At 46.8% G+C, this 25097-nt stretch overlaps 1 protein-coding gene across 10 annotated transcripts in view; it reads right to left on the bottom strand.

Annotated features, from left to right (window-relative positions):
• The window catches only part of ABCC9 (ATP binding cassette subfamily C member 9), a 92318-nt gene that overhangs the window by 5623 nt on the left and 61598 nt on the right, over window positions 1–25097 (bottom strand). For all 10 annotated transcript variants that reach the window (XM_082238706.1, XM_082238708.1, XM_082238705.1 and 7 more), the window contains 10 exons: window positions 23880–24037; window positions 23092–23184; window positions 14265–14367; window positions 11548–11655; window positions 8710–8830; window positions 6967–7097; window positions 6040–6118; window positions 3358–3466; window positions 1196–1299; window positions 394–527 (listed from right to left, as the gene is read on the bottom strand). In XM_082238706.1, the coding sequence (XP_082094832.1) occupies window positions 394–527; window positions 1196–1299; window positions 3358–3466; window positions 6040–6118; window positions 6967–7097; window positions 8710–8830; window positions 11548–11655; window positions 14265–14367; window positions 23092–23184; window positions 23880–24037 (1140 nt within the window). The remainder of the gene's footprint in view (window positions 1–393; window positions 528–1195; window positions 1300–3357; window positions 3467–6039; window positions 6119–6966; window positions 7098–8709; window positions 8831–11547; window positions 11656–14264; window positions 14368–23091; window positions 23185–23879; window positions 24038–25097) is intronic.

Genomic DNA, 25097 nt, shown 5'->3' with positions numbered 1-25097 from the left:
AAGCTAGCCTGGTGTGTGAAGGTGCAAGGTACATTTGCTTCTCTGCCCACGTTCCCCTCTGGCCCTGTCCACCTCTGGCATGTGGCCCTCAGAAGCTACTTCAGAAAAGAATGTGGTCCTCAAGGTGAAAAGGGTTCCCCACCCCTGATGTAAACCGAAGAAGAAAGTCCTCTGAATGGGTGGAACTAGGTGAACAGGATCGTCTTCTTCAGTCTTGGCTGAAGGTAAAAATAAATAAATTACATTCCTTGCTCTTCCTACTTTTGTCTAGTGCCATCCACAATTGGCATGTTGGCTGCAGATGTCTGTCCAGAAAGCGATGCAGCCCGTGGCCTGAGATTGGTTCCCTTTTTCTTAAGAAAAACACAAACAGGAGGGCAGTGGTTTACTCACTGTGGCCATGTCGATGGATGCTGTGGCTTCGTCCATGATGAGGATGCTGCTCTTGCGTACAAAGGCTCTAGCCAAGCAGAAGAGCTGCCGCTGGCCTACGCTGAAGTTCTCGCCTCCTTCAGTTACTATAGCATCTGGATGGGAGGACGAGGAGGCAATAATTAGAATTTCTACACCTGTCTCCAGCTGCTATTTATCCCCAGGAAAGCCTCTTGTAGCAGGCTATGGGATTCCACAGGGATCAGTAAGGAGGAGTGTTGGAGCAAGGGGCCATTGGTACATCAATGGCATGCACTTCTCTTTCTCCATAATATCTGTCCTAAAGCACCAGGAACACAGCCCTGGGGCCATTTTGGACTCACAGCTGTCCATGGAGGCGCAGGTTAATTCTGTGTCCAGGGCGGCTGTCTACCAGCTCCATCTGGTACACCAGCTGAGACCTTACCTGCCCACAGACTGTCTCGCCAGAGTGGTGCAGGCTCTGGTTATCTCCCGCTTGGACTACTGCAATGCACTCTAGGTGGGGCAGATTTTTGAAAGTGTACACCCAAAAAAGTAATGTATGGATAGGACAACCAAAAGACTGCAGGCACATGGATCACGCAGAGGGGCAGGATTGGGTGCAGCTCCGCATCAAGTGTGCACCTGACCACAAACCCAGAGTTGTTGCCAACATAACTTGTGGAACGGCTCTCAGAAACATCAAGCAGCCAAATGATTCCATTGCAGGCTAGACTCTTGTTTTTAATTGCATGTGTTGATAGGGGCAAACTAGTATTGCATCTGCCCTGGATATACACACCTAGACCTCCTGGCAATGACTTGACCATGTTCTTCAACTGGGCAATCTCCAGAGCTTCCCAAAGCGTATCATCCGTACATTTGCACTCTGGATCCAAATTAAAGCTAAAAAAAAGGAGATGTAGAAATGCTCAGAGTTTGTTGCTGGATACATTGCCTAGTTAAATCTTGGCTGGACTGCTCATTCGTTCAGTGAGCACATGCTTATTTTGTTACACTTCTATCCTGTTGTTCTTCCGTCATAGATCTGGATGTGTGATAATGTGGTTCCAGACCCAGACCTGCTTAGCTTCAGCAAAGTGGTGGCCTCATGTGACTTTAGACCATATACTAGTTCCCTTTTTATTTGAATCTCCTCTTTCACATGGCACATTCTTCCCAGAGTGAGAGAATCAGCAGAGTGGGAGAGAAAGCAGGGAAAGACACAAGCAAACCTGAAGCCCAATGTAAACGTATCCAAAGCCATCGAACATTTCCTATCTGTTGCAGTGGGGTAGCAGTGGGGGCTAGCATCTCTTCCTCCTGCCCTATGCCAGTCTGGGAACATATATCAATGTGGAGAGTATGACACAAGATCATTCATATTCTCCCACAAAATAAACATACAGTTACAGATAGGTAGCCGTGTTGGTCTGCCATAGTCAAAATAAAAAAATTCCTTCCAGTAGCACCTTAAAGACCAACTAAGTTAGTTCTTGGTATGAGCTTTCGTGTGCATGCACACTTCTTATAAGAAGTGTGCATGCACACGAAAGCTCATACCAAGAACTAACTTAGTTGGTCTTTAAGGTGCTACTGGAAGGAATTTTTTTATTTTGAAAATAAACATATTTTGTGCCCAGAGAACCAAATTCTAACCCCTGCACAAATAATTTGTATTTGGCACAGATTTTGTTCATTATACATTTGTTGCTGTTGTTGTTTTCTTTTTAATAATTTTTATTAAATATTTTATTAGTTTACGTGCATTGCCTCTTTTTCAGGTAATAATAATAATAATAATAATAATAATAATAATAATAATAATAATTTATTTATACCCCACCCATCTGGCTGGGTTTCTCCAGCCACTCTAGGCGGCTTCCAACGGAATATTAAAATACAATAACCTATTAAACATTCCTTCCTGTAGCACCTTAAAGACCAACTAAGTTAGTTCTTGGTATAAGCTTTCGTGTGCATGCACACTTCTTCAGATACACATCTTCATGTGTATCTGAAGAAGTGTGCATGCACACGAAAGCTTATACCAAGAACTAACTTAGTTGGTCTTTAAGGTGCTACAGGAAGGAATTTTTTTATTTTGACTATGGCAGACCAACACGGCTACCCATCTGTAACTATTAAACATTAAAAGCTTCCCTAAACGGGGATGCCTTCAGATGTCCTCTAAAAATCTGGTAGTTGTTTTTCTCTTTGACATCTGGTGGGAGGGCATCCACAGGGTAGGTGCCACTACCAAGAAGGCCCTCTGCCTGGTTCCCTGTAACTTGGCTTCTCGCAGCGAGGGAACCGCCAGAAGGCCCTCAGCACTGGACCTCAGTGTCCGGGCAGAACGATGGGGGTGGAGACGCTCCTTCAGGTACACTGGTCCTTCAGGTATATTGGTTGTGAGAACCTGACTTTGGGACATCCTCTCCCATCTCAACCAACAGCATTTAGGCAGATGTCAATATCTCCAAGTCCACCATAACCAATGTTCCATCAGTCTGTCACAGTCTCTGAGGAAAGTGAGTCACAATAGGAGACTCAGAATCGTAGGCGGGTGCGTATGGGGAACACTTCCTGATTTAAGGAGCACAGTTCCAGTTAATAGGACTGGCCTGAAATAGATGGATAGCCTTTGCTTTCTCACTGAGCATCACCACATGGGGGAACTTTTGAGTATTAGGTATCCTGATTCAGGGCCTGAGTGGTATGTTCCAAGCAATTGTGAGCTGGTTTGCAACTGTGCTTTGTGCATGCCTGTTTGGTGGTCAAATCCACAAGTGAAAAGGTTCAAAGGAACAGCTGCCCTAGCTGTGCTTGGGGAAGACTCAGATGAGTCCCACCCAAAGATTGCGCCAACATTCTCTGAAATCCCCACTATGCAAAATTCTGGGCGCACAGCAACACCGCAGCTCACCAGCCAAGGGAACTGCAAGAGGAGGCGTTTGCGCTTACCGAATGGAACCACTGAATAGTATGGGATCCTGCAGGATTATGGATAGCCTCGAGCGCAACATATCCAGGGGTATCTTTGAAATGTCGATCCCATCGATAACAATTTTGCCTGTTTGGAACAACAGAAAACACAACAGGTGAGGTGCTCAGTGATGTAAATAAAGCCTACAGAAAGGCAGAAAGGCACCTTGAAACAACCCCAAATGCCTGTTGGGTCATAGGGCAATGCTTTGGGGACAGAGGTCTAGGGTCCTACTCAGAGGAATGAGCGGGGGGAGTGGGCGATGCAGCAGGCTTGGTGTTAATCATGTTTTGAAGCAATATACTCGATGTTAGAATTCCTGCTCCATGATTGCAGTCATGGGATTTTTGTCTATCACATGACGGTATATGTTTTGACTCCACAAAGTGGGAAGTGACGGAGACAGTATGTTCGTGTTACTGTGTTCTGTGAAATGGGACTATTTGTTCTTTTTCTCTTTGCTGTCTGATGCTAGAGAAAGAAGGAGCCATGTTGCAGTGCTCCATGTATGTTTGTATGTAAATAAAGTAGATTAGCCAAAATGCTGAGTTGCTGAGGTCTGTTACGCAACTGCGCAAACTCTACGGATCCCTAAGTGTGCCGGTGTCGGTTGGCATCAGTCGCTGTGATGTTCGGGCAGAAGAAAGCTTTTGAAGCTCCTGAACGAATGACCAGGACGGAGAGAACATGTCAGTTGGGCATGTGTCTCTGCCAGGGTCCTACTCAAGTGTAGGACGAGCTGCTGACACTTGACCGCTAAAGTTATCTTGGGCTAGTTACTGCACCTGCATGGGCCTCATCTTCTGTTCTGTCTCAGACTATACAATAGCCTTCCCCCAAACCGGTGCTCTCCAGACATTTTGGACTACAACCACCATTTGGCATGCTGGTTGGGGCTCATGGGAGTTGGAGTCCAAAGCATTTGGAGAGACACCAAGCTAGGAAAGAGTCCGCTCTAGAGTGAGGGGGTGCTGCTAGCTGGGTTTTACCAAGGCAGAGTTTAGAACACAGATCTTTCCTGATGCTGCTGCTTCATAGATTCATCACTCTCAAGTTCAAACACAATCCCTGGAACTGCATACACTTTCATCTCCATTCCTTTTGTCCTTTCTGATGTAAGTGCGATAGTTTGAACCCTAAGCCCAAGTGAAAGGTGTATAAGAGTGGTTGAAATATAAAGCAGCAATTCATTAATTAACCAGTAATAGGGACACTGAATAGGAGAAGGCAGCAAACAGGTTGGCTGGGAACGTGGTGAGAATCAACAACGCTGAATACTGCAAGGCACTGAAGTAGCCCAAATGTATTCTATTGCTTGCATTTGAAAGAGTGTACTTTTTAGAGTCATAATATCATGACTCATGAGCCTGCAATACAAGGTCTTTTCTGATCAACTAACTTGCTTCTTAAATCTTCAGCTAAGCTCTGCTAGACTAAGCTCTGCTAGACCAAACACAGCTATCCATCAGCCCTAAATTAACATACCGGTGTGGGGAGTGGCCCTAAGGAAGAGCAGCAAAATGTGTGGGTCACCTCTGGGTCCAGATTCTTGGTCAGCCTATAGAAGCACCTACCCTTTACTGATCCAACACAGCCTGATGGAGAATTATTGACTGACTGACCCTCACTCCCCCCTCTTTCTCCCATTCTCTTTTGTTCTTCCCATAAAGGAAATATTTTGATTCCGCGGCGCATGATTAACGGCGCTACTGAAGGGATAATTTACGACGTGTTGGACACGGGGGCAGAGAAAAAGCAGCACCTAATGTAGCTGTCACTATGGGAGGCTGATCTAACTCAGCCATGAAATAGGATATGGCCCTTTTGCGTTTTGGCTCTTCCGTTTAGATGATTGGCTGCATAAGCCTTCAGCTGCAAGGAGAGGAGAGAATAGCTCAGAACAAATGCTTAGTGGCAGTGTTATGTACTAACCCTGGAACCTACGACAATAGGCAAGTAGGATCCTAGAATGCAACAACTGATTGGCTTGCAGGAGAAGACCAATCAGGCTCCAGGAAGAAGTTTATCAGCCTATTAGGCTGGTAGGATCCTAGAATGCAACAACTGATTGGCCTGCAATAAAAGACCAATCAGGCTCCAGGAGGGAAGCAGAATCAGCCAATCAGACGGGACTCATTGTGTAAATAATGTATATAAAAGCCCGAGGTTTGGGGGGGCTATTCAGTCACTGTTTTACAAGCTGCAATAAAGAGCATGAAATTACTACAGGACTCAGAGTATATTTCAGGCAGTAAAGGTGAGGCGTTAAAATGGGCTAGGTTAGGGATGGGGTACCTGAGTGCCTCCGGATGTTGCTAGATTGCAGCTTCCTTCATCTCTAGCTATTGGTCATGCTAGCTGGGGCTGATGGGAGTTAAGAGTCCAACAACATCTAGGGTTCTTTCTCCCCCCCCCACAACAGGTTCCCTGCCCTTGGAATAGGCAGGGAGTGTTACTGGACCAAATGGACCAACTGGACCAAATGGTCAGGGGTCTCTTTACCTTTACCTAACTATGGTCCACTGCAGGGGATTGGACTAGATGACCCTCAGGTTCCCTTCCAACTCTAAAGTTCTATGGCTCTATGGCTGCTTAGTTGCATTTGGTTTGGTAATTCACAGGTGGCACAAACCTATACTAAGAAGTGACCAAGTACTCACCATCAAATATGTCTACCATTCTGAAGAAGGCCAAGGACAATGATGATTTTCCGCTGCCAGTGCGACCGCAAATCCCAACCTGAAAGAGAATGTTCGTTGTGGCTTTTCTTGAGCATCGATGGAGGACTGGGGGAGGAGACCACAGCGAGCAAATCCACACACCCCTCCGCAAAAAAGTCCATGATGTTTTTTCTTTAACTACCTGAGATGGAGAAACACTTCAGGCACATTGAGTTTTAAGCTGAGATTTGGCAGTGGAGCGGTTGTGGACACTCGGCAAGAGACGGATATGGGGTAGTGTTAAATTAAATTCATTAAAGTTCCATCAAAGTTTGGAAGATAATCCAAATTTTTCAAGACTTGTTTGAACTGAATGAATTATGAACCACACTTGGCTAGTATACAGCAATAGGCCAGTTAAGTATATTCCTATTCAAGAAAAGAATTGGTTGAATGGATTTAATTCCTGGTGTTAGCTACCGGTAGGGTTTGGACCTATTTAAAATTGGCATACACACACACACACACACACATATATATATATATATATACACACACACACACATATATATATCTCACATCTGTGACAATGGTCATCCTTCATTAACTTTATGGTAAGAGTTACAGATAGGTAGCCGTGTTGGTCTGCCATAGTCAAAATAAAAAAATTCCTTCCAGTAGCACCTTAAAGACCAACTAAGTTAGTTCTTGGTATGAGCTTTCGTGTGCATGTATCTGAAGAAGTGTGCATGCACACGAAAGCTCATACCAAGAACTAACTTAGTTGGTCTTTAAGATGCTACTGGAAGGAATTTTTTTATGGTAAGAAAGAGAGTAAAATTATTTAAGTCTGAATACTGTAAACCGCCCTGAGATCCTTGGGTGAAAGGTGGTATAATAAATTAATAAATAATAAATTTATGAAACCTTCTGTCCTGGTTTGATGTAAGCTTTGACGTGCTTGAGAACCGGCTTCAGGTTGTTTTCATATCGGACGCACAGATTTTCAATCTTGATTTCTCCTTCTTGCGGCCAGTCTTTGGGAACCTGAGAAGTATCTGAAAAACAAATGAAGTCGTTGACCGTCAGTGCTTGGAAGCCTTATCTATGCGATCAGTTAGCATGCAAGCGCAATATTGTTTTGCTCTCTGGCTTGTATGCATGTGCAAGATAAAGACATTCATCTAAGTGAAAGATGAGCAAAATATACAACCAAAGAGCCTCCAACTGGATTAGAGGCTATTGACTCCGTTATGTTTCATCTCAAGATAGAACGGCAGTGTTAAGACTGCATACGTTAGGTGATATCCAAGTCAGAGTCAAAGAAAACCAACTAAAATCAATAGGCTTCATTTCAGTAGGTCTACCATGATGCTGATTTAGAATCATAGAATATAGAGATGGAAGGGCCCCTGGGGTCATCTGGTCCAACCCCATGGGGCAATGCAGGAATCTCAACTAAAGCATCCATGACAGATGGCCATCCAACCTCTACTTCCAAACTTCCAAGGAGGGAGAGTCCACAACCTCCCAGGGGAGACAATTCCACTGTCGAACAGCTCTTACTGTCAGAAAGTTCTGATGTTTAGTCAGAATCTCCTTTCTTGTAACTTGAAGCCGTTAGTTTGGGTCCTACCCTCTGGGGAAGGAGAAAGCCACTTCCGCCCTTCGGAGGAGGTGGAGTTACGGGTGTCACGTGTGCTTGGGGGGTTCCCGGCCGCATCACCTCCTGGCCAGCCAATCGGCTGGCTCTGGGGGCGTGGCCTGCCCTAGTTAAAGTTAGAACGCGGCTGGGGATCTCCCTCTTTGCCAGCTGTTCCTGGTATAGTTCTGTAGATGGAAGAGGGGAGGTAGTGCCATCACCTGCCCCACATATTGAAGGGTAGTCCAATAAAGGATTCCAGGGGGCGTGGCCCTGTCCAAAGCCTGGGGAGGTGAAGGCCTAAGGCACACCCCCTATCGATGACCCTGGGGGAGTTCCTAGTTGATGTGCATCAGCAGGACTCCCCCTACTGGTGGTTAACCCTTCCCGGACTTCAAGCGGACGGGCTGAAGTCGGATATAGTCAGTTAGGACCAATGCCTAAGCCAATACCGCTCATCACCTGTAACCAACAAAGTTGTGGCCTTATTTAGCCCGTTAACCTTAATAATTGTGTCATGTGTCATTATCTCCACTGGGGGGGGGGCGGGAATTCGCCACGCAAAACAAGCTTGCTCCATCTTTCATGTGACAGCCCTTGAGATATCTGAAGATGGCTATCATATCTCCTATCAGTCTCCTCTTTTCCAGTCTAAACATACCAAGCTCCCTCAACCGTTCCTCATAAAGCTTGATTTCCAGACCCTGGGTCATCTTGGTTGCCCTCCTCTGCACACGTTCCAGCTTGTCAATATCCTTAGTTGGGTATCACTTACTTATGAGTAAATCAAGGAATGGGACCACACCGACTGTTCCACCTTCTGAGCATAACCTTTGAAAGAGCCTACAAATGTAGGAAAGAACTGGAAAAGTGTTGGCAATCAAGTCAGGTTCCCAATTGCACAAACAGAGCCAGTTCACACAGCTTTTACAGATGTGTGCTCCTTCAGAAGTTATAGTGACTGTATCTATGGGGCAGAAGTGAGGTCAGCAGGCATGAAGAACAGGACTGTAAGCATTTTGACATACCCATGGTGCCTTCGTAGTTCTCTGACTCCATGTTGAGAAAACTGTTCACTTTCTTTACCGCACTCATTTGTACTTCTAAGTCGGCCAGGTTTCTCACCACCCAGTTCAAATAATTGGTGATCTGAAATGATACAACAGGATAATTTCACAGGATGGAAATGGGCCGCTAGTAGTACAATGTGATGGAGTGAGGCTTCATTCATCCATACATCATTTTTGAAAGTCCGAACAGTGCTGACAGAGTCGTCGTTTTAAAATGGTAGCCGGATAAGCAGAACCAATGATTATGTAGATTTATACCATTGGGTGATGTCTCCATTGAGTGATGCCTCCATCTCTACCATTGGGTAGAGATATCACCTTGCCAACAAAGGTCTGTATAGTAAAAGCTATGGTTTTCCCAGTAGTGATGTATGGAAGTGAGAGCTGGACCATAAAGAAGGCTGATCGCCGAAGAATTGATGCTTTTGAATTATGGTGCTGGAGGAGACTCTTGAGAGTCCCATGGACTGCAAGAAGATCAAACCTCTCCATTCTGAAGGAAATCAGCCCTGAGTGCTCACTGGAAGGACAGATCCTGAATCTGATGCTCCAATACTTTGGCCACTTCATGAGAAGAGAAGACTCCCTGGAAAAGACCCTGATGTTGGGAAAGATGGAGGGCACAAGGAGAAGGGGACGACAGAGGACGAGATGGGCAGTGTTCTTGAAGCTACCAGCATGAGTTTGACCAAACTGTGGGAGGGAGTGGAAGACAGGAGTGCCTGGCGTGCTCTGGTCCATGGGGTCATGAAGAGTCGGACACGACTAAACAACAACAACAACAACAACAACAACAACATACCATTGGGTTTACGCTGACTATTTTTACTAGTTTAATTTGTGTACTGCGGTTCCTCCTAAAGGATATATCCAAATGCTTAAACAATACAATACAAAACAAAAATTGAAAACCTATTAAAAGCATGTAAAAACAATTAAAAACCATGTATTTTATTCTGTGAACTGCCCTGAGATCTTGTGGTGAAGGACAGTAGATAAATGTAATAAAAAATAATAGCATAGAAACATTTAAAAGTATAACCTCGTAGCACCCTGCATACAGTGGCCTGATTCAGGTGTCACCAATGGCCATTCACAAGCTGTCAGAGCACCATCTCCAGCATCAAGTTGAACAGAGTCTGTTGCTGCTCCTGGCTCTTGTCACTGCTTGCACACCTGGGCAGGTGTGCAAGGCTATAACAAGAAGCAGGGGCTTGGGGTGGAAGGTTCGCAGGCTGTGAAGGACTTGTTCACAAATTTATTGACAGCTGCACAAATTATTATAGCTAGGAAGTGGAAAGGGGCAAGCAGGAGATAAAATGGAAGAAGATATAAAGAGGTGATATAACTACAGTGGATGCTTGGGTTGCGAACGTGATCTGTGCGGGAGGCACGTTCGCAACCCGCAGCGCTGCGTCTGCGCACATGCAGGTCACAATTTGGCGCATGCACAAAGCGCAATTTAGTGCTTCTGCACATGCGTGAGCACCGAAACCCGGAAGTAACCCGTTCCGGTACTTTTGGGTTTGGCACGGTGCACAACCCAAAAACCATAGCTGTCAACTTTTCCCTTTTCTTGCGAGGAATCCTATTCGGAATAAGGGGATTTCCCTTTAAAAAAGGGAAACGTTGACAGCTATGCCGAAAACGCACAACCTGAAGCGCCTATAAGCCGAGGTATGACTGTATTAAGGTTCAATTAGCATGTGCCATTAAGGGAATATGCAGAATATGATTTTGAGGAGAAGGTGTTTATAGAGTTTGTACTGTTAAAACGGAAAGGGGTCAAACCATCGCAAGAGGTGTTGAAATATTGGGAGGTTGGATAGTTACAATGGAGTGGTCTCGGTGGTGGGGTGCATATTTTTATTTTTATTTATTTATGATTATTACTTCATCAAAATTAAAAATAAAATTTAAAGGAGGAGGAGAGGAAGAAGAAGGGGCTACAGGCTTGGGATGGGAGGGGCTGCTCAGGCAGTTTTCAGAAGAGATAGAAGTTATCCCTTCCTCCTCCAACTTTTCCATTCCCTTCCCTCCTATCTCTTCCCCCTGCTGAAATTTAGACTGCAAATTCCTCAGGCTGTGGAGGGACTTGCTTTTCCTTTGCTGTAAGGCATTGCAGGGGTCCCTTCCAACTCTACAATTCTGTGTACAGCAAGGATGAGTGACTGTGCTACTCTGAAAGAGAGGCAGATTTCATCACTTGATTTTTACCTAAATATCCAGCCTGCCTTTCAAGCTGAGCTGTCCTGTAAAAGCTCCTTACAAAGGTTCAGGAAAAAAGTAGAGATTTTTAGAAAGTGAAATGAGCTTTTGCTTTTGCTTTTGTTTTGTTTTTTAAAAGGACAGTAAAGTGGATCCCCTGCCGAAAGCTGGATTTGGGAAGGCTAAAGTCCTTGCATGCACTTTTGCCTTCTTTTCTTTGGGAGCATTCAGGGCCTGGGAATCTCAGTGACTTTGTTATGATTATTTCCAATTGGCTCGTAAAGCCAGAAGCCTGATCCAAGTCATTCCAAACTCCCTCGGCCCTGGCTTGTATCCATAACTTGCAAGATTGTTTCTCTCAATATTGAGAGTGTTGGGAAGTGAACGGGTTTTATTTTTATTCCTTTAACGGTGGCTGTGAACCCAGCGGCTTGTTTTTTGAGTGTGCAAGGCACCGGCAGATTCTGCTGTGCAAAGTGCACCAAAACAGGTGCGATCTGTACTGGCTCCTGCAGAGCTTCTCGTTCAGTTTGGTGCAGCTTTCATCAAAATGAACTGCGCCCAAGTGCTGTAAACCTCTGTACGTACCGTTAATGCATAGAGGAGACCCAAGCCCACAAGGCCAGACTTTGGACCATCATTTGGAGAAATGGAAGCCACAGCTGCAGTGAGAACAATGAAAGCCCCCAGATAATCCTGCAGAGAGAAAACAAAACACAAAAGGTGAGGGGCAGATTTATGCTACAGTTCAGTTAAATTAAAGTTCACTGAATTAGTTCAAAAATCTCTAACAACACCCGAAAGCAGGTCCCATAATTGCTGGGTGAACTGTACGTATATCAAGATCATTTGGGGGTAGAACTTTGAACAACTTCCGATTCATCTTCAAATTAATTCTCTTCTATGTGGGCTAGACTTAGACTTTTCAGTTTCATTGGTAGGGAAAATAAATGCTTCCTTAGACATCTTAAGTATGTTTTATACTTCAGCACAGCGGCTTGTAGCATTTGAAAAGCCGACCCAAATTTTTTTTAGCTGATTTGGATGAACTTGAATTGAACTGTGAACTGAATGCAAACCCAACTAGTTCATTTTGTAAAAGAACAGAACGTGAACTCCAACCAGCTCCTTTTTGGGCACGTTGAACTGGAACAAGAACTAGTTCTTTTTTTAAAAGAACTTTTCAAGCTCTAAGTGGATCCAATACATCGATTTCACATTTCTTTGCTTAACATTCACCCTGCCTTACAAAGGACTAGTGCACCTTTACTTATTGTACAGCAGAAGGGGTTTCAGCAGGGGGAGCAGGAGTGTGACTGAGGTTTTCAGCAACTGCTGTGCCTTTAAGTGCAGAGGTAGCAAATGTGGTGCCGCCAGATATTGCAGGAATACAGTTCCTAGCATTCAGCAGATGCCTGGGCAAAGAATGTGTGTGTGTGTGTGTGTGTGCATGTGCGTGTTACAACCCTCTGGTGGAATCTGTGAGGGATGGATACAGAACCGGTGACTCCCAGATTTGTTGGACTATAACTCCCATCACCCCTGATCAGTGGCCGTGCTGGCTGGGGTTGATAGGAGCAGGAGTCCAGCATCTGCAGGAGGTGGGTTTCTCCCCCCAAATCTCTTCCCCTGTGCTGTGTTGGTGGGCTGATCTAAATCACCCATAGAAGGTGCCACTAGGAGAAATTGATGGACACAAAAAACCTGTCGTCGTCCCCCCTCCCATGGTTCATAGTGGCAGCGGCGGTGGGGAGGGTTAAGTCAGGCACAATGGGGGAAAGCTAGTACAGGCCTTCATCCAAATCCTCAGTCCCTCGTGGCTGCTTTTACAAGACGAAGGTTATGGCTTTGGTGTTCCAATCACAGAACTCCAATTTAACACATAACAGGGGTCACCAGCCTTTCTGAGCTCGTGGGAACTTTTAGGATTCTGAGGGCATCCCATACAAACTTTAGTTGTTGTTTTCCACTGGGTAACTCTCCCCACCCCCAGGCAACATAAGGAGAGAAAGCACACATACAGATAATTCTTCCTATACAACACACACACACCATCACGAATTCACAACGGGGTCTGGTTAAAAGTTGGATCCAGCAGAACTAAAAGGGATCCTCTTCAATTTGCATGTTTTGCACAGTGTCTAAGGGACACGGGTGGCGCTGTGGGTTAAACCACAGAGCCTGGGACTTGCCGATCAGAAGGTAGGTCAGCGGTTCAAATCCCCACGACGGGGTGAGCTCCCGTTGCTCGCTCCCTGCTCCTGCCAACTTAGCAGTTTGAAAGCACGTCCAAGTGCAAGTAGATAAATAGGTACCGCTCCGGCGGGAAGGTAAACGGCGTTTTTGTGTGCTGCTCTGGTTCGCCAGAAGCGGCTTAGTCATGCTGGCCACATGACCCGAAAGCTGTACGCCGGCTCCCTCAGCCTATAGAGCGAGATGAGCGCCGCAACCCCAGAGTCAGTCACGACTGGACCTAATGGTCAGGGGTCCCTTTACCTTTTAGGGGTGAGGAGGAGGTAGCCACCCTCAACACAGGCACCACATTGGCAAGCAGGGGTGTATAGTTTGGCCCTCAGCAGTCCTGTGCCATTCAATGGCTCTAGCACAGGCATAGGAAAACTCGGCCCTCCAGATGTTTTGGGACTACAACTCCCACCATCCCTAGCTAACAGGAGCAGTGGTCAGGGATGATGGGAATTGTAGTCCCAAAACATCTGGAGGGCTGAGTTTGCCTATCACTGCTCTAACATAATACTCCAGCCTGCAGCAGGCCTTGAACTGGTGACCGAAGGAACTCAGGAGGGTTTTCAGCCTGTGTGCTACCATCCATCTCTGGGCAGATTTGGGAAACCAGCAAAGAAGCCTCTTAAAATCAATAGTTCAGGTGATATTCCTCAACTCAAAGCTTCTGGTTTCCTTTATGGCCTTGCATGTACATCCAGGGGCAGCATAGTTGGGGGTCACCTCACCAGGTGATCTGGGAGGACACACTCTCATTCTCCTCTGTATAGCTGGATTGGGGGTGGGGAGTATAATCCAGCCCAGCCTAGCCCAACTCAGATTCTCTTCTGAATGACAATCACCCCCAGCAGCAGCAAATGAAGAAGTTTCTTGGCTTCATCGAGGAGAAAACTCAACAGAAATAACAATGAGCTATTTTAAGGATTGGCGCATATGAAAGTGTGGGTGTTTCGTAGCCAGATGTATTACAGTTATAATTCTCTGCCCAGCATTTCACATCAAACAAAAGTTAACTGCCGGGTTCTAAGGTTTCAAAACCGTGGCAGGGATGCAGGCGTACGTACCGTCCTGACCTCCAACCATCTGTTGGCAGCCGACAGGAACAAGTATGCAATGTTGTTTGTGTCCGTCAGTTCCAGCATTCGCTGTTTAAATCTGGGTTCGTGCCTGCGAAAGACAAAGGGATTCTTACGTTAGCAACTCGCAATCCTGATGATACAACGCACAGAGCACAGGTTGCAGGGAAGTAGAACCTCAACATTCAGATCAGCTAAATCTGAGTAGGATTGTGCCAAGTTGCCGAATGCCTTTTGAAGATCAGGAACCAGAATAAAAGCGTCCCACTCATTTGCTCACATTCATCCCTTTTTCTTAGGTTGCCATATTTCTAGAAGTAAAATTCAGGACACAATTTTTTGGGGAAATGAAACTCAAAGTTGTTCCCCTCCCCCCAGATACTGTTTTCACTGGTTTAATCTCAGCACCCTTTTCCCTTCTGAGTTCTCCCCTACCCTTCCCTCCTTCTATTTTCTTCCCCCGACTTCATCAAAATGTTCAACCTGATCCAAATCATAAAGCTAAAAGGGAAAGTGGGATAGAGTGTTGCTTTTCTAACTCCCTCCTTTAGCTCTATGTGTCGACATGCAGAGGGCCAGGAGGCCAACTGGGAAGCCCCAGCTGGGCCGTTTACTTCCAGCCACCCTGCTGCAAAGACTATCAGCCTCTGCTCCGACATAAATCAGCAACCTGGGCTATCAGCAGAGTGACCTGTGCACACAGAATAGGCGTGAGGCTTGTGGAAGCATACTACAACTACAGATTTATTAATCATAAATCAGGACAAAGAAACATGTCGTCTCTCTCTCAGAACAGGGGAAAAGCAAAAGCTATACACACAACGGAAGTTCCCAGCAAGCGGTGCTGGAATATAAACAGACATGTGACACGCAACAGTTCCACATGTCTGCTCCTTAAGGTGGAATGGAAATCTCAACACTATGCACATATTAGACTGCTTCCTATGCGTCATGCATTAACTCAGTAGTTCGCAAACTTTTTTCTCTGGGCCACACTTTTGGAATAAAAATTTGCTCATGCCACTCCAGTTTTTTTCTTGATAAGAAATACAATGGAAAACAAAAAGAAACAACTCTTAGCAGTGCTTGATCTGTAACATAGAACACAACTACTTTATAATACAGTGGACACTTGGCTTGCGAACGTGATCCGTGCGGGAGGCACATTCACAACCCACAGCGTTTGCAACCCGCAGTGCAGCGTGTGCACATGTGCGGGTCGCAATTCGGCGCTTCTGCGCAAAGTGTGATTTAGTGCTTTTGTGCATGTGCGAGTGCCGAAACCCGGAAGTAACCCGTTCCGATACTTCTGGGTTCGGTGCAGTGTGCAACCCGAAAACACACCGAAGTGTCTGTAACCCGAGGTATGACTGTATAACCGTGGGACATCCAGAAAGTATAAAACAAAGCAGCTACATAAGAACATGAATCATTCCCACCACACTTGCCATTCTCTCCTGCCACACCACTGTGGCACATCACACCCTTTGAGAACCACTGAACTAACTGGAATCAGTCAAGTAAAAGTGTGGGGAGAATCTTTGCCTGATGCCTAATCCAGAAGCACAGGCATCATTGATCTCTTTGGGGAGGGTTTTTCAGAGGCAAGGAGCCACCGCACAATAGGCCCAAAGCCCAACTTATTCCCAGTGTCACCCAGAGCAGGTCCCCAGTTAAAGATCAAAGTCAGGGATGGGGAACATCTGTGAACTTTCAGATGTTATTGGTACATCTAGAAGTCAGGGAAGATGGGATTCACAGAGCAGCCATGTAAGGAGGCCAGTCATTCTGTCCCTGCTTTAGGGAACAGACTGCTCAGTCGCTATAGCATTCCTGGATTGCCGGGGGTTGGAATAGATGGTCCTCCTGGTCGCTTCCAACTCTACAATTCTACGGTTCTATTACAGGTTCATACAGGAGAACAGCCCTTCAGAAAACAGTGCATCAGCTTGTCTTCTCTGACCTACCTGGCAGGTACTGATAATATGAAATCCCATGAGTGGGAGGAGAAGAACCCAGAAAACACCCCTCCATTTATACATCCTCCCTTGTCCTTATCCCGTCCAATGTACTGGCTATCTGATGAAGACCATGTCGGGATTCACAGAATGCTGTGTGAGATAGTAAGTCTGCAGGCTTGAGTTTGCTAGCTGATGCAACTTCTGATGTACTTCTATAGAAGTACTCAGCAGTAATGTACTGACAGTTGATTGGCTGCCATCGGTTTAAAAGGGAAACCTGTCCAGCAGTAAGTGTGGTGGTGTAGAGGAGTGTGGTCAGAGAGAGAGTTTGAGGTCTTCCCATTTGCCTTAAGGTGCAGCCAGGTACTCTGTCTAACTATGAACTGCTTGTGTATTATAGCCTGTAGATATTTGTATATATAGCTCACAATAAATATACTGCACTGAAGAACCTGGAACTCTGATCATTTCTGCTAAAGCGTCACAAAGAATTCGCGACAGACCAATCACAAAATGCCATTATCCCAGAAGATGGGAGGAGATTGGGTTTTATGCTTTGGTCAACATTTAGTAAGTGATGCTGTAAAGCCAATGACATGCTTTTGATGCTCTTTTTGGGCTCTGTGTGCTGGCTGGCCATCTTTTAACTCGAGCCAGGTGTTTACATAACTACCAAGTCTGTCTCCCTCCCTCCCTCCCAAAAACTAGCTCAGAGACATTTCATCATGATACATACATTTCTCCATTGGGGGGAAGGGAAGAAACCCAGTATTGCTTCAGCTTGGAGTGCAGCAACTCTGCTACAGTGATGTTTAGAAGAAATTGTAAATATTGGCAGGAGGCTGACTGTATTGTATAAACGTTACTGTTGTACTTCTGCTCTGGTCAAAACAGATGAATTGCTCTTTGCTGGTGTATTATAAATCGCAAGAATGCAGCGCTTGTGGTGCATTTTTGTTTAATTCCATTTTGCTTTTTGCAAACTTGGGAGCCAAGAACGGTTTTTACCAAAAGAATAGCCTGATTAACAATAGCAATTGATCCAGTTTAGGATACAGCGGAACTCAGAAAGGGGAAGCTTTGCTCTGTTTGAGTAAGCCTTGATTGGTGCCAAGGTGGGTTACAAAAATGCCACTATGAAAATAAGCACAATTTACATTTGCACAATGCAACAAAAAAACAAAGCACCCAGTGACAAAATAAGAAAACTGGAGCACAGAAAAGCCATGCAGAATATAGGAATACTCAACAAAAGGCGTGGTAATGAGATGCATCTTGGGTAATTGATGAACGGCATACGTATTGACATGAAGCCTATCCAACGCATCGTAAAATCCCTGGGTGCACAGCACTGAAATGATTTGAATGATTGCCAGTACAGTGGTACCTCGGGTTACATACGCTTCAGGTTACATGTGCTTCTAGAAGACATCTGAAGGCAGCCCTGTTTAGGGAAGCTTTTAATGTTTGATGTATTATTGTATTTTAATATTTGGTTGGAAGCCACCCAGATGGGCGGGGTATAAATAATAAATTATTATTATTATTATTATTATTATTATTATTATTATTATTAGTATTAGTATTATTATTATTCAGGTTACAGACTCCACTAACCCAGAAATAGTACCTCGGGTTAAGAACTTTGCTTCAGGATGAGAACAGAAATCGTGCAGCGGCGGCGCAGCGGCAGGCCCCATTAGCTAAAGTGGTGCTTCAGGTTAAGAACAGTTTCAGGTTAAGAACGGACCTCCAGAACGAATTAAGTACTTAACCCGAGGTACCACTGTAGATACTGGTTTAAGGTGGCAAAGCTGTACTCTGTCTTAGAAAGCCTTGGTCTGCATATTCCTGCAGGTTTATCTCTGAGGTATCTGGATAAGGGATTGGCCATTTGGCCATTGCAGAAACAGAGCTTCAGATCTCAAGAGGTTGTAAGAGACAGCAACATATGTACCTGGAAGCACTTACAGTATTTTGTTTTTCCTGCCAGGGTGATTATTGAATTGACAAACCTGCCCTGGTCTTCGTTATCAATAAGAGTGTAATTCCTAGATGCTGTCAGACTACAACTTCCATCATTCCTAGCCAGCTTGGCCAGTGGTCAGAAATTATGGGAGTTGTGGTCCAAGAACAGCTGGGCACCCAAGGTTGAGAAAGGCTGGTATAAGGCATCTCAGCTGTTGTTTTGGATAGGAGGGAAATGTAGAGGGACTTATGTGACTCACAATCAGTGCTTTTTTCTGGGGGGATGCAGGGGGATGCATACCGCTAAACATTTTGTGAATCTAAGTTTGGCTTCATTGAGGGGCAGTATTTCAATATTTCATAAAGAAGGCTGATCGCCGAAGAATTGATGCTTTTGAATTATGGTGCTGGAGGAGACCCTAGAGAGTCCCATGGACTGCAAGAAGATCAAACCTATCCATTCTGAAGGAAATCAGCCCTGAGTGCTCACTGGAAGGACAGATCCTGAAGCTGAGGCTCCAATACTTTGGCCACCTCATGAGAAGAGAAGACTCCCTGGAAAAGACCCTGATGTTGGGAAAGATGGAGGGCACAAGGAGAAGGGGACGGCAGAGGACGAGCTGGTTGGACAGTGTTCTCGAAGCTACGAACATGAGTTTGACCAAACTACGGGAGGCAGTGGAAGACAGGAGTGCCTGGCGTGCTCTGATCCATGGGGTTACGAAGAGTCAGACACGACTAAATGACTAAACAACAACAACAGCAGCCTCACCTGTCCCGGGGACAGTCTACGGGATATCTAAAAATCCAGGATAGCAGTGGGAAGCATCGGGAAACGGTGCTGGAATAAAGGAATTACCCGCAAAAAAAGGGAAGGTTGACAGCTATGCACTGTGCGTGCCCAACATCGTTGCGACAATGTAATGACGTGGTGATGCGGCATGATATACAGAAGGAAATGTGGACCCCAGGCTGCAAAACGTTCCCCAGCCCTGTACAGAATGAATCCTGTGATGTGTGAACAAATGTTGGCAAGTCTGCAAAACTTTGAAGTGCTGGGAAGTGGGTAAGAAAGTAATTGCCCAGTTATTAAATTTATGTGCCCTGCTTCCTCTGAGGCTCACAGAACAGTTCACAAAAATGAAGACTCCAAAATACAAAGAGTAAGAAAGAAAGATCTTGCCGAATCTGTTTCGGCAGTGGGATAAAAGGGCGGTATGCCTACAACGAAAGCCTCAAAGTCACTATGAGCGAACTACTTTTTCTCTCTCCGAAAAGCTATTGTCTGTCTCCCGCTTTGGAGAACTTCTCTTTGGCAGCCACAATCTCCTTCCCTCCCCCCCCCCACCACACACACAATGGAAACTCTGACACACTCAATCTGCATCTTTTCATCTGCCTCCAGCTCCTTCTTCTGCACATTCTTTAACTTTTTATCCTGTTCAGATGACGAACAAAAAGGTCACCGAAATCCCAGTCTACTTGGCCTGTACAACATTGCGGTTAAGTAGTCCAGGGAGCTCATGACTGCTTGAGGGGGTACATAATGAACTCAGAACAAAGGGAGGCAACTATCAGGCTTATCTGGGGGGGGGCACTTTGGTTCTGGGATGGAAGAAAATTGGTTAGCTGCTGGAAGAAAGCATGGGTGGAATGGAATGATCTTAGGAAATTAAGGTGAGACAGAGGATTATTTTTTTTAAGTTTGCAGTTCAAAATCTAGGTTGCTACACACCATCTAAAAATATTGGTCAGGATGAGAGGAATTCCATAGATAAGGATGGAGCAGAGATTTGTTTGATCTGCATTTTAATGCAAAACTCCTTAATTCACATTTCCCGAAACCAAAACGTGGCTAATCCATCAAAACACATGCTTTCAAAAAAAAATTTGCAACTCAGTTCTCCACCCAGAATACCCGGTTCGAATCCCCACCATGAGGTGAGCTCCCATTGTTCGGTCCCTGCTCCTGCCAACCTAGCAGTTCGAAAGAACGTCCAAGTGCAAGTAAATAAATAGGTACCGCTCCGGCGGCAAGGTAAACGGAATTTCCATGCACTGCTCTGGTTCGGCAGAAGCGGCTTAGTCATGCTGGCCACGTGACCCGGAAGCTGTACGCCGGCTCCCTTGGCCAATAAAATGAGATGAGCGCCGCAACCCCAGAGTCAGCCACGACTGGACCTAATGGGCAGGGGTCCCTTTACCTTTACTTCTCCACCCAGACATAAGTATAAAAATGCATATCTTGTTGAGAGCAAAGCAACAATGCTTGCACTGTTACCTGAACCAGTGTAGGTGCGGATAGACAGAAAGGAAACCTGTTCTTCCTCCTCACCGATTCCTTCTCTTTTAGTAACTGCTTGTTGGTAGAGTAGATCATTTCCTCTCAGGCTTAACTCGCAAGGCAGCAGAGGTTTAGGATCTCCTAGATAGCCTACCTTCCCAGGTTGACGAGCTCCATCTGCCCCTCACTTCCCTCTACACCAGCCTTTCTCAACCTGTGGGTCCCCAGATGTTGTTGAACTACAACTCCCATCACCCCTAGCTAGCAAGGCCAGAGCTCAGGGATGATGAGAGTTGTAGTCCAACAACATCTGGGGACCCACAGGTCGAGAAACGCTGCTCTACACTATATGCAAAAACTGCCTTCTTGACCATTGGACCGTTGGCCTTGTCTGCTCACCTGGCTTAGCCAGCCAATCAAAGCCGTTTTCCCCCCGGGTGTGGCCGGTGCCACATGCTGACAACTTCTAGGAGCCACAGGTGAGAGCTGAGTGCAGGGTGGGGACCAAAGGTGGACAAACAACCCCAGAAGGAGCATGATGTGCCCCCTACCAGAGCTAATAGCCCTCCCCTAACACCCCATGCATTCCAAATTGTTCATATATAATGTTTCAGGAGCTCGTCCTACACTCGAGTAGGACCCTGGCAGAGACACATGCCCGACTGGCATGTTCCCTCCCTCCTGGTCGATCGTTCGGGAGCTTCAAAAGCTTTCTTCTATCCGAACATCACAGCGAACGATGCCAACAGACACTGGCATACTTAGGGATCTGCAGAGTCTTCTCAGTTGCGTAACAGACCTCAGCAACTCAGCATTTTGGCTAATCTACTTTATTTACATATAAACACACACAGAGCACTGCAACATAGCTCCCTCTCTCTTTAGCAGACAGCAGAGAGAAAAAGAACCAAGGACAATAGTTCCACTCCACGGAACACAGTAACACAAACATCCTGTCTCCGTCACTTCCCACTTTGTGGAGTCAAAACATACACAGTCATGTGATAGACAACAATCCCATGACTGCAATCATGGATGTGATGGCCTGGGATTCCGAGTCTGAGAGTGAACCGGAGGAATCCCAGCCGGCACAGGAGTCCCCGCCTCCAGGGCCGGCTGAACTGGGGCAAGTCCTAGATGCTGAGGAGCCTGCACCTGTGCCAGATCCTCAGGGGCAGGCACCAGGTGAGACCATTCTGGCCCCAGAGGTGCTGGAGGACTCAGTGGCTACAGGTGAGCCTCCCCCGGGGCCCAGTAACCCTTCGGCCTCTCCTGAACTGCAGAGGCTTAGGGCAGAGAGGCGAAGGGAACTGGTCTCTCCCAGGAGGAGTGCTCGCCTTAAGGCCAGGAGAGGCGGGGCTCCTGGGGGCCGGGACCGCCCCCGGCCTTAGAAGAAGATAAAGGTCAGGCAGCCCGGTCCCAGGTTGCGGGAGCAACGTCGTTGTGGAGTACCTGCTTTACCCAGACCTAGACCTGCACTCCCGGTGTGCCTGTTCCTCACCCAGCTTCCTGCTCCTGACTCTCCGGTGTTCCTGTTCCTCGCCCGGCTGCCCGCTGCTGCCCTACCAGCGTTCCTGCTCCCCCGCCTGGCTCCCTGTTTCGGACCTCGCGTCTCATCTAGTGATCGTCTACCCGGCTAGTGACTCTGGACTGAACTTCGGCTACGGTATTAGTACCTTTCCCCCCGGGACCAGCACAATGGAGCAGGAATTCTAACATAATGTGTGTATAAGGAGAAATGTGCCGTAAAAAAAGAAATCTGTTGGATGCAGACACTGAAAATAGGAGAGACCAAAATGGGCAGATTCATCCATCCCTATCCATAACTACTTATGATAGCCAATGAAACTTTGTACTGGCATTGCAGGAACACCAGACCACTTTGCCACATGGCAAACCACTTTGCTAGATTTTTAGGTCTACTGTTGAGAGGGGGAAAGTAAAAAATTAGCATTCTGCAAAAAAAGGGGGGGTACACGCACAGTTTGCACACACATCCCCCAAAATTTGGCAGTTTATAAGTTTGACCCAACCTTTGTCTGAACCAGGGAAAGGGGTGGAGCTTCATGCTCCAGCACTGGGGTGTGGAGAGCAGGCGGGGCAGGGCTGGCACACGTCCCGGGGCGTGGCTTGCAGCCCTCAGGGGTGTGGCGCGTGTGCTGGGGGCGTGGCATGCTGCCTGCAGGGGCGGGGTGCCCAATGCAGGTGGGGTGGCAGCCGCGGTGGCACCCCACCGGGATCGCACTGGCAGGGGTGGTGCGCTCCCCCCCATTCCTCTTCCTTTGCCAATGACCAGGGGAAGCCAACATGCTGCCCTCCAAAATGATAAGGCTATGAGTCCCACCGTTCCTGCCCACTGAGCATCCTGGCTGAGGCTGATGGGAGTTGTAGTCCAGCGGCACCTGCAGGCTGCCATGTTAGCTACATTAAGTAGACAGGGGGGTTCTGCTCTGGCTTCTGTCTGTGCTGCCTATGGATTGCCTTCGCCTCTCACTTGGCAGGAGCCTGGCCTGCAAACAGCCAGTTGGCAGCTGAACCGATCGAGCTTCCCAGGGTCCCTTTAACCAGCACCTACTATAAAGGGAAGTCCTTGTTTACAAACCTGAATGCTCTGATGGTAGTGAGGCCTTCCGCCGTCTCTGAAAAGTGGCAGAGGAGAGGCAGCTGGGTGCTGTCATCAAGTTCCTGAAGGTCCCTGTCACCAGTTGAAAGAAGGTACGTAAATAGCGAAGAACAGATTGTGGAAATTGAAACGGGAAACACAAAACGAAAGAGCATCAGCAAATGGCAAACAACCTCACTCTTTTAAAGCAGGAACCCTGTTTCAACCTGAGGGCCACAATTTCTCCTGGGAAACCTCCCAGGGGACACAAACCAAGGGCGCATATGCCCCAAAATGGGTGTGGCCAGACACAGGCCGTTCCCCATTCAGGAAAGAGAGATGCTTCCATTCAAGGACACCTACCAGACGGGTGAAGTCACTAGAGCAGCGATTCTCAACCTGTGGGTCCCCAGATATTGTTGGACTACAACTCCCATCATCCCTAGCTAGGAAGGCCAGAGCTCAGGGATGATGGGAGTTGTAGTCCAACAACATCTGGGGACCCACAGGTTGAGAACCGCTGCACTAGAGGGTCACATAGAGCAGGGTTAGTGAATTATGTGGCCGGAAAGGGGGTGTGGTGGGCTGGGCAGGATCCTGAGGGCTGGGTAGAGAGGGCCAGAGGGCCATATTCAGTCCTTGGTCCTGTGGTTTTCCACCCTTGATTTAAAACTTGCTTTTGCTTAATTGGCGGCAGCTACAAGCATCGGAATTATAATGGAAATCACCAATAGCTATGGACTTAAGACTATCTTTGGGGTGGTTGTTTGTTTTTGTTTTAAACTTACTTGGATGCAACTCTGAAGTATTTCTGGATGAAATAGAAGGCTATCCCCAGGGGCACGAGAGCGACCACGAACCACGGCGTGGCATACGAAATTATTCCGATGGCAGACAGGCAGAGCAACGTGGACCGCGAGAGGGACTCCAGAGTCGGGGGGATGTGCTGCACCAAAGATAATTTCCAAGCGTTAGATTAGGCCAACATCCACTAAAGGTTCGTTTATTCACTATTTCATTTATAGCATTCTTCCTTCATAGAACTTGAGGTGGCCTGCTTCTTCGTCTCTTTTGACCGTATCAATGCTGCCTTTAGGTAAAAACTCCCGAGGCGGCATAAAATACAACTACAAGATTCCTCTACGCTCTTCTAACCAGACACTGGCCAGACACAGACCTCATTAGCTAACATCTAGCATCTTCAGATTTGGGGACACGGGACCTCAAAAGACTGGGTGGCACACTTGGTTAGAGTGTGGTACTGACAAACACCAAGGTTGTAGGCTTAGGTCTCCATAAAAGACAGATGCATATTCTTGCATTGCAGGGAGGTGAACTAGGTCAGCCTTTCTCAACCTGTGGGTCCCCAGATGTTGTTGAACTACAACTCCCATCACCCCTAGCTAGCAAGGCCAGAACTCAGGGATTATGGGAGTTGTAGTCCAACAACATCTGGGGACCCACAGGTTGAGAACCACTGAACTGGGTGGTCCTCAGGGTCCCTTCCAGCTCTATGATTCTATGAGAAAACTATCTTACTGTCTGTGCATGCCATAGCTGTCAACCGTCCCTTATTTGGCGGAAAAGTCCCTTATCCCAATGCCGTGTCCCGCTGCTGTCCCTTATTGATGATGTCCCTTACATTTCCTGGGTTTCAAAGGAAGCAGCTCCTCTCCCTCCCTCCCTCCCTCCCTGCCGGCCAGGGAGGAGGGAGGCTCCAACTGTGTTGCTTGGCTGCGTTGCTCACCCAATAAGGAGTCTAAGAACGACTGGGGGTGGAGCTTGCATGCCTTGTGCTGATCAAATCGGCTGCGTTGCCTGGGGACTTTCCTTTGCTCAGCGCTTCCCAGCGGAGAGGTGATGGTAGTTTTCCTTGCTGTATCCCCTTTGCCGGGTTGCTGTGCTGTGGGAACCACCGCTTGAAGCTTTGTTTGGCTGCTGGCTGGGCTTTCTGCCTTTGGCTCGGAGGGGCTCAGGTTGAACATACCTGTGCCATGAAAATCCCT

Source organism: Podarcis vaucheri (genome assembly GCF_965113315.1).
Source record: "Podarcis vaucheri genome assembly, chromosome: 10".
In the NCBI taxonomy this organism is placed as follows: Eukaryota; Metazoa; Chordata; class Lepidosauria; order Squamata; family Lacertidae; genus Podarcis; species Podarcis vaucheri.
Note: the sequence above shows the minus strand (reverse complement) of the source record. Positions and strands in the feature narration are given on the sequence as shown.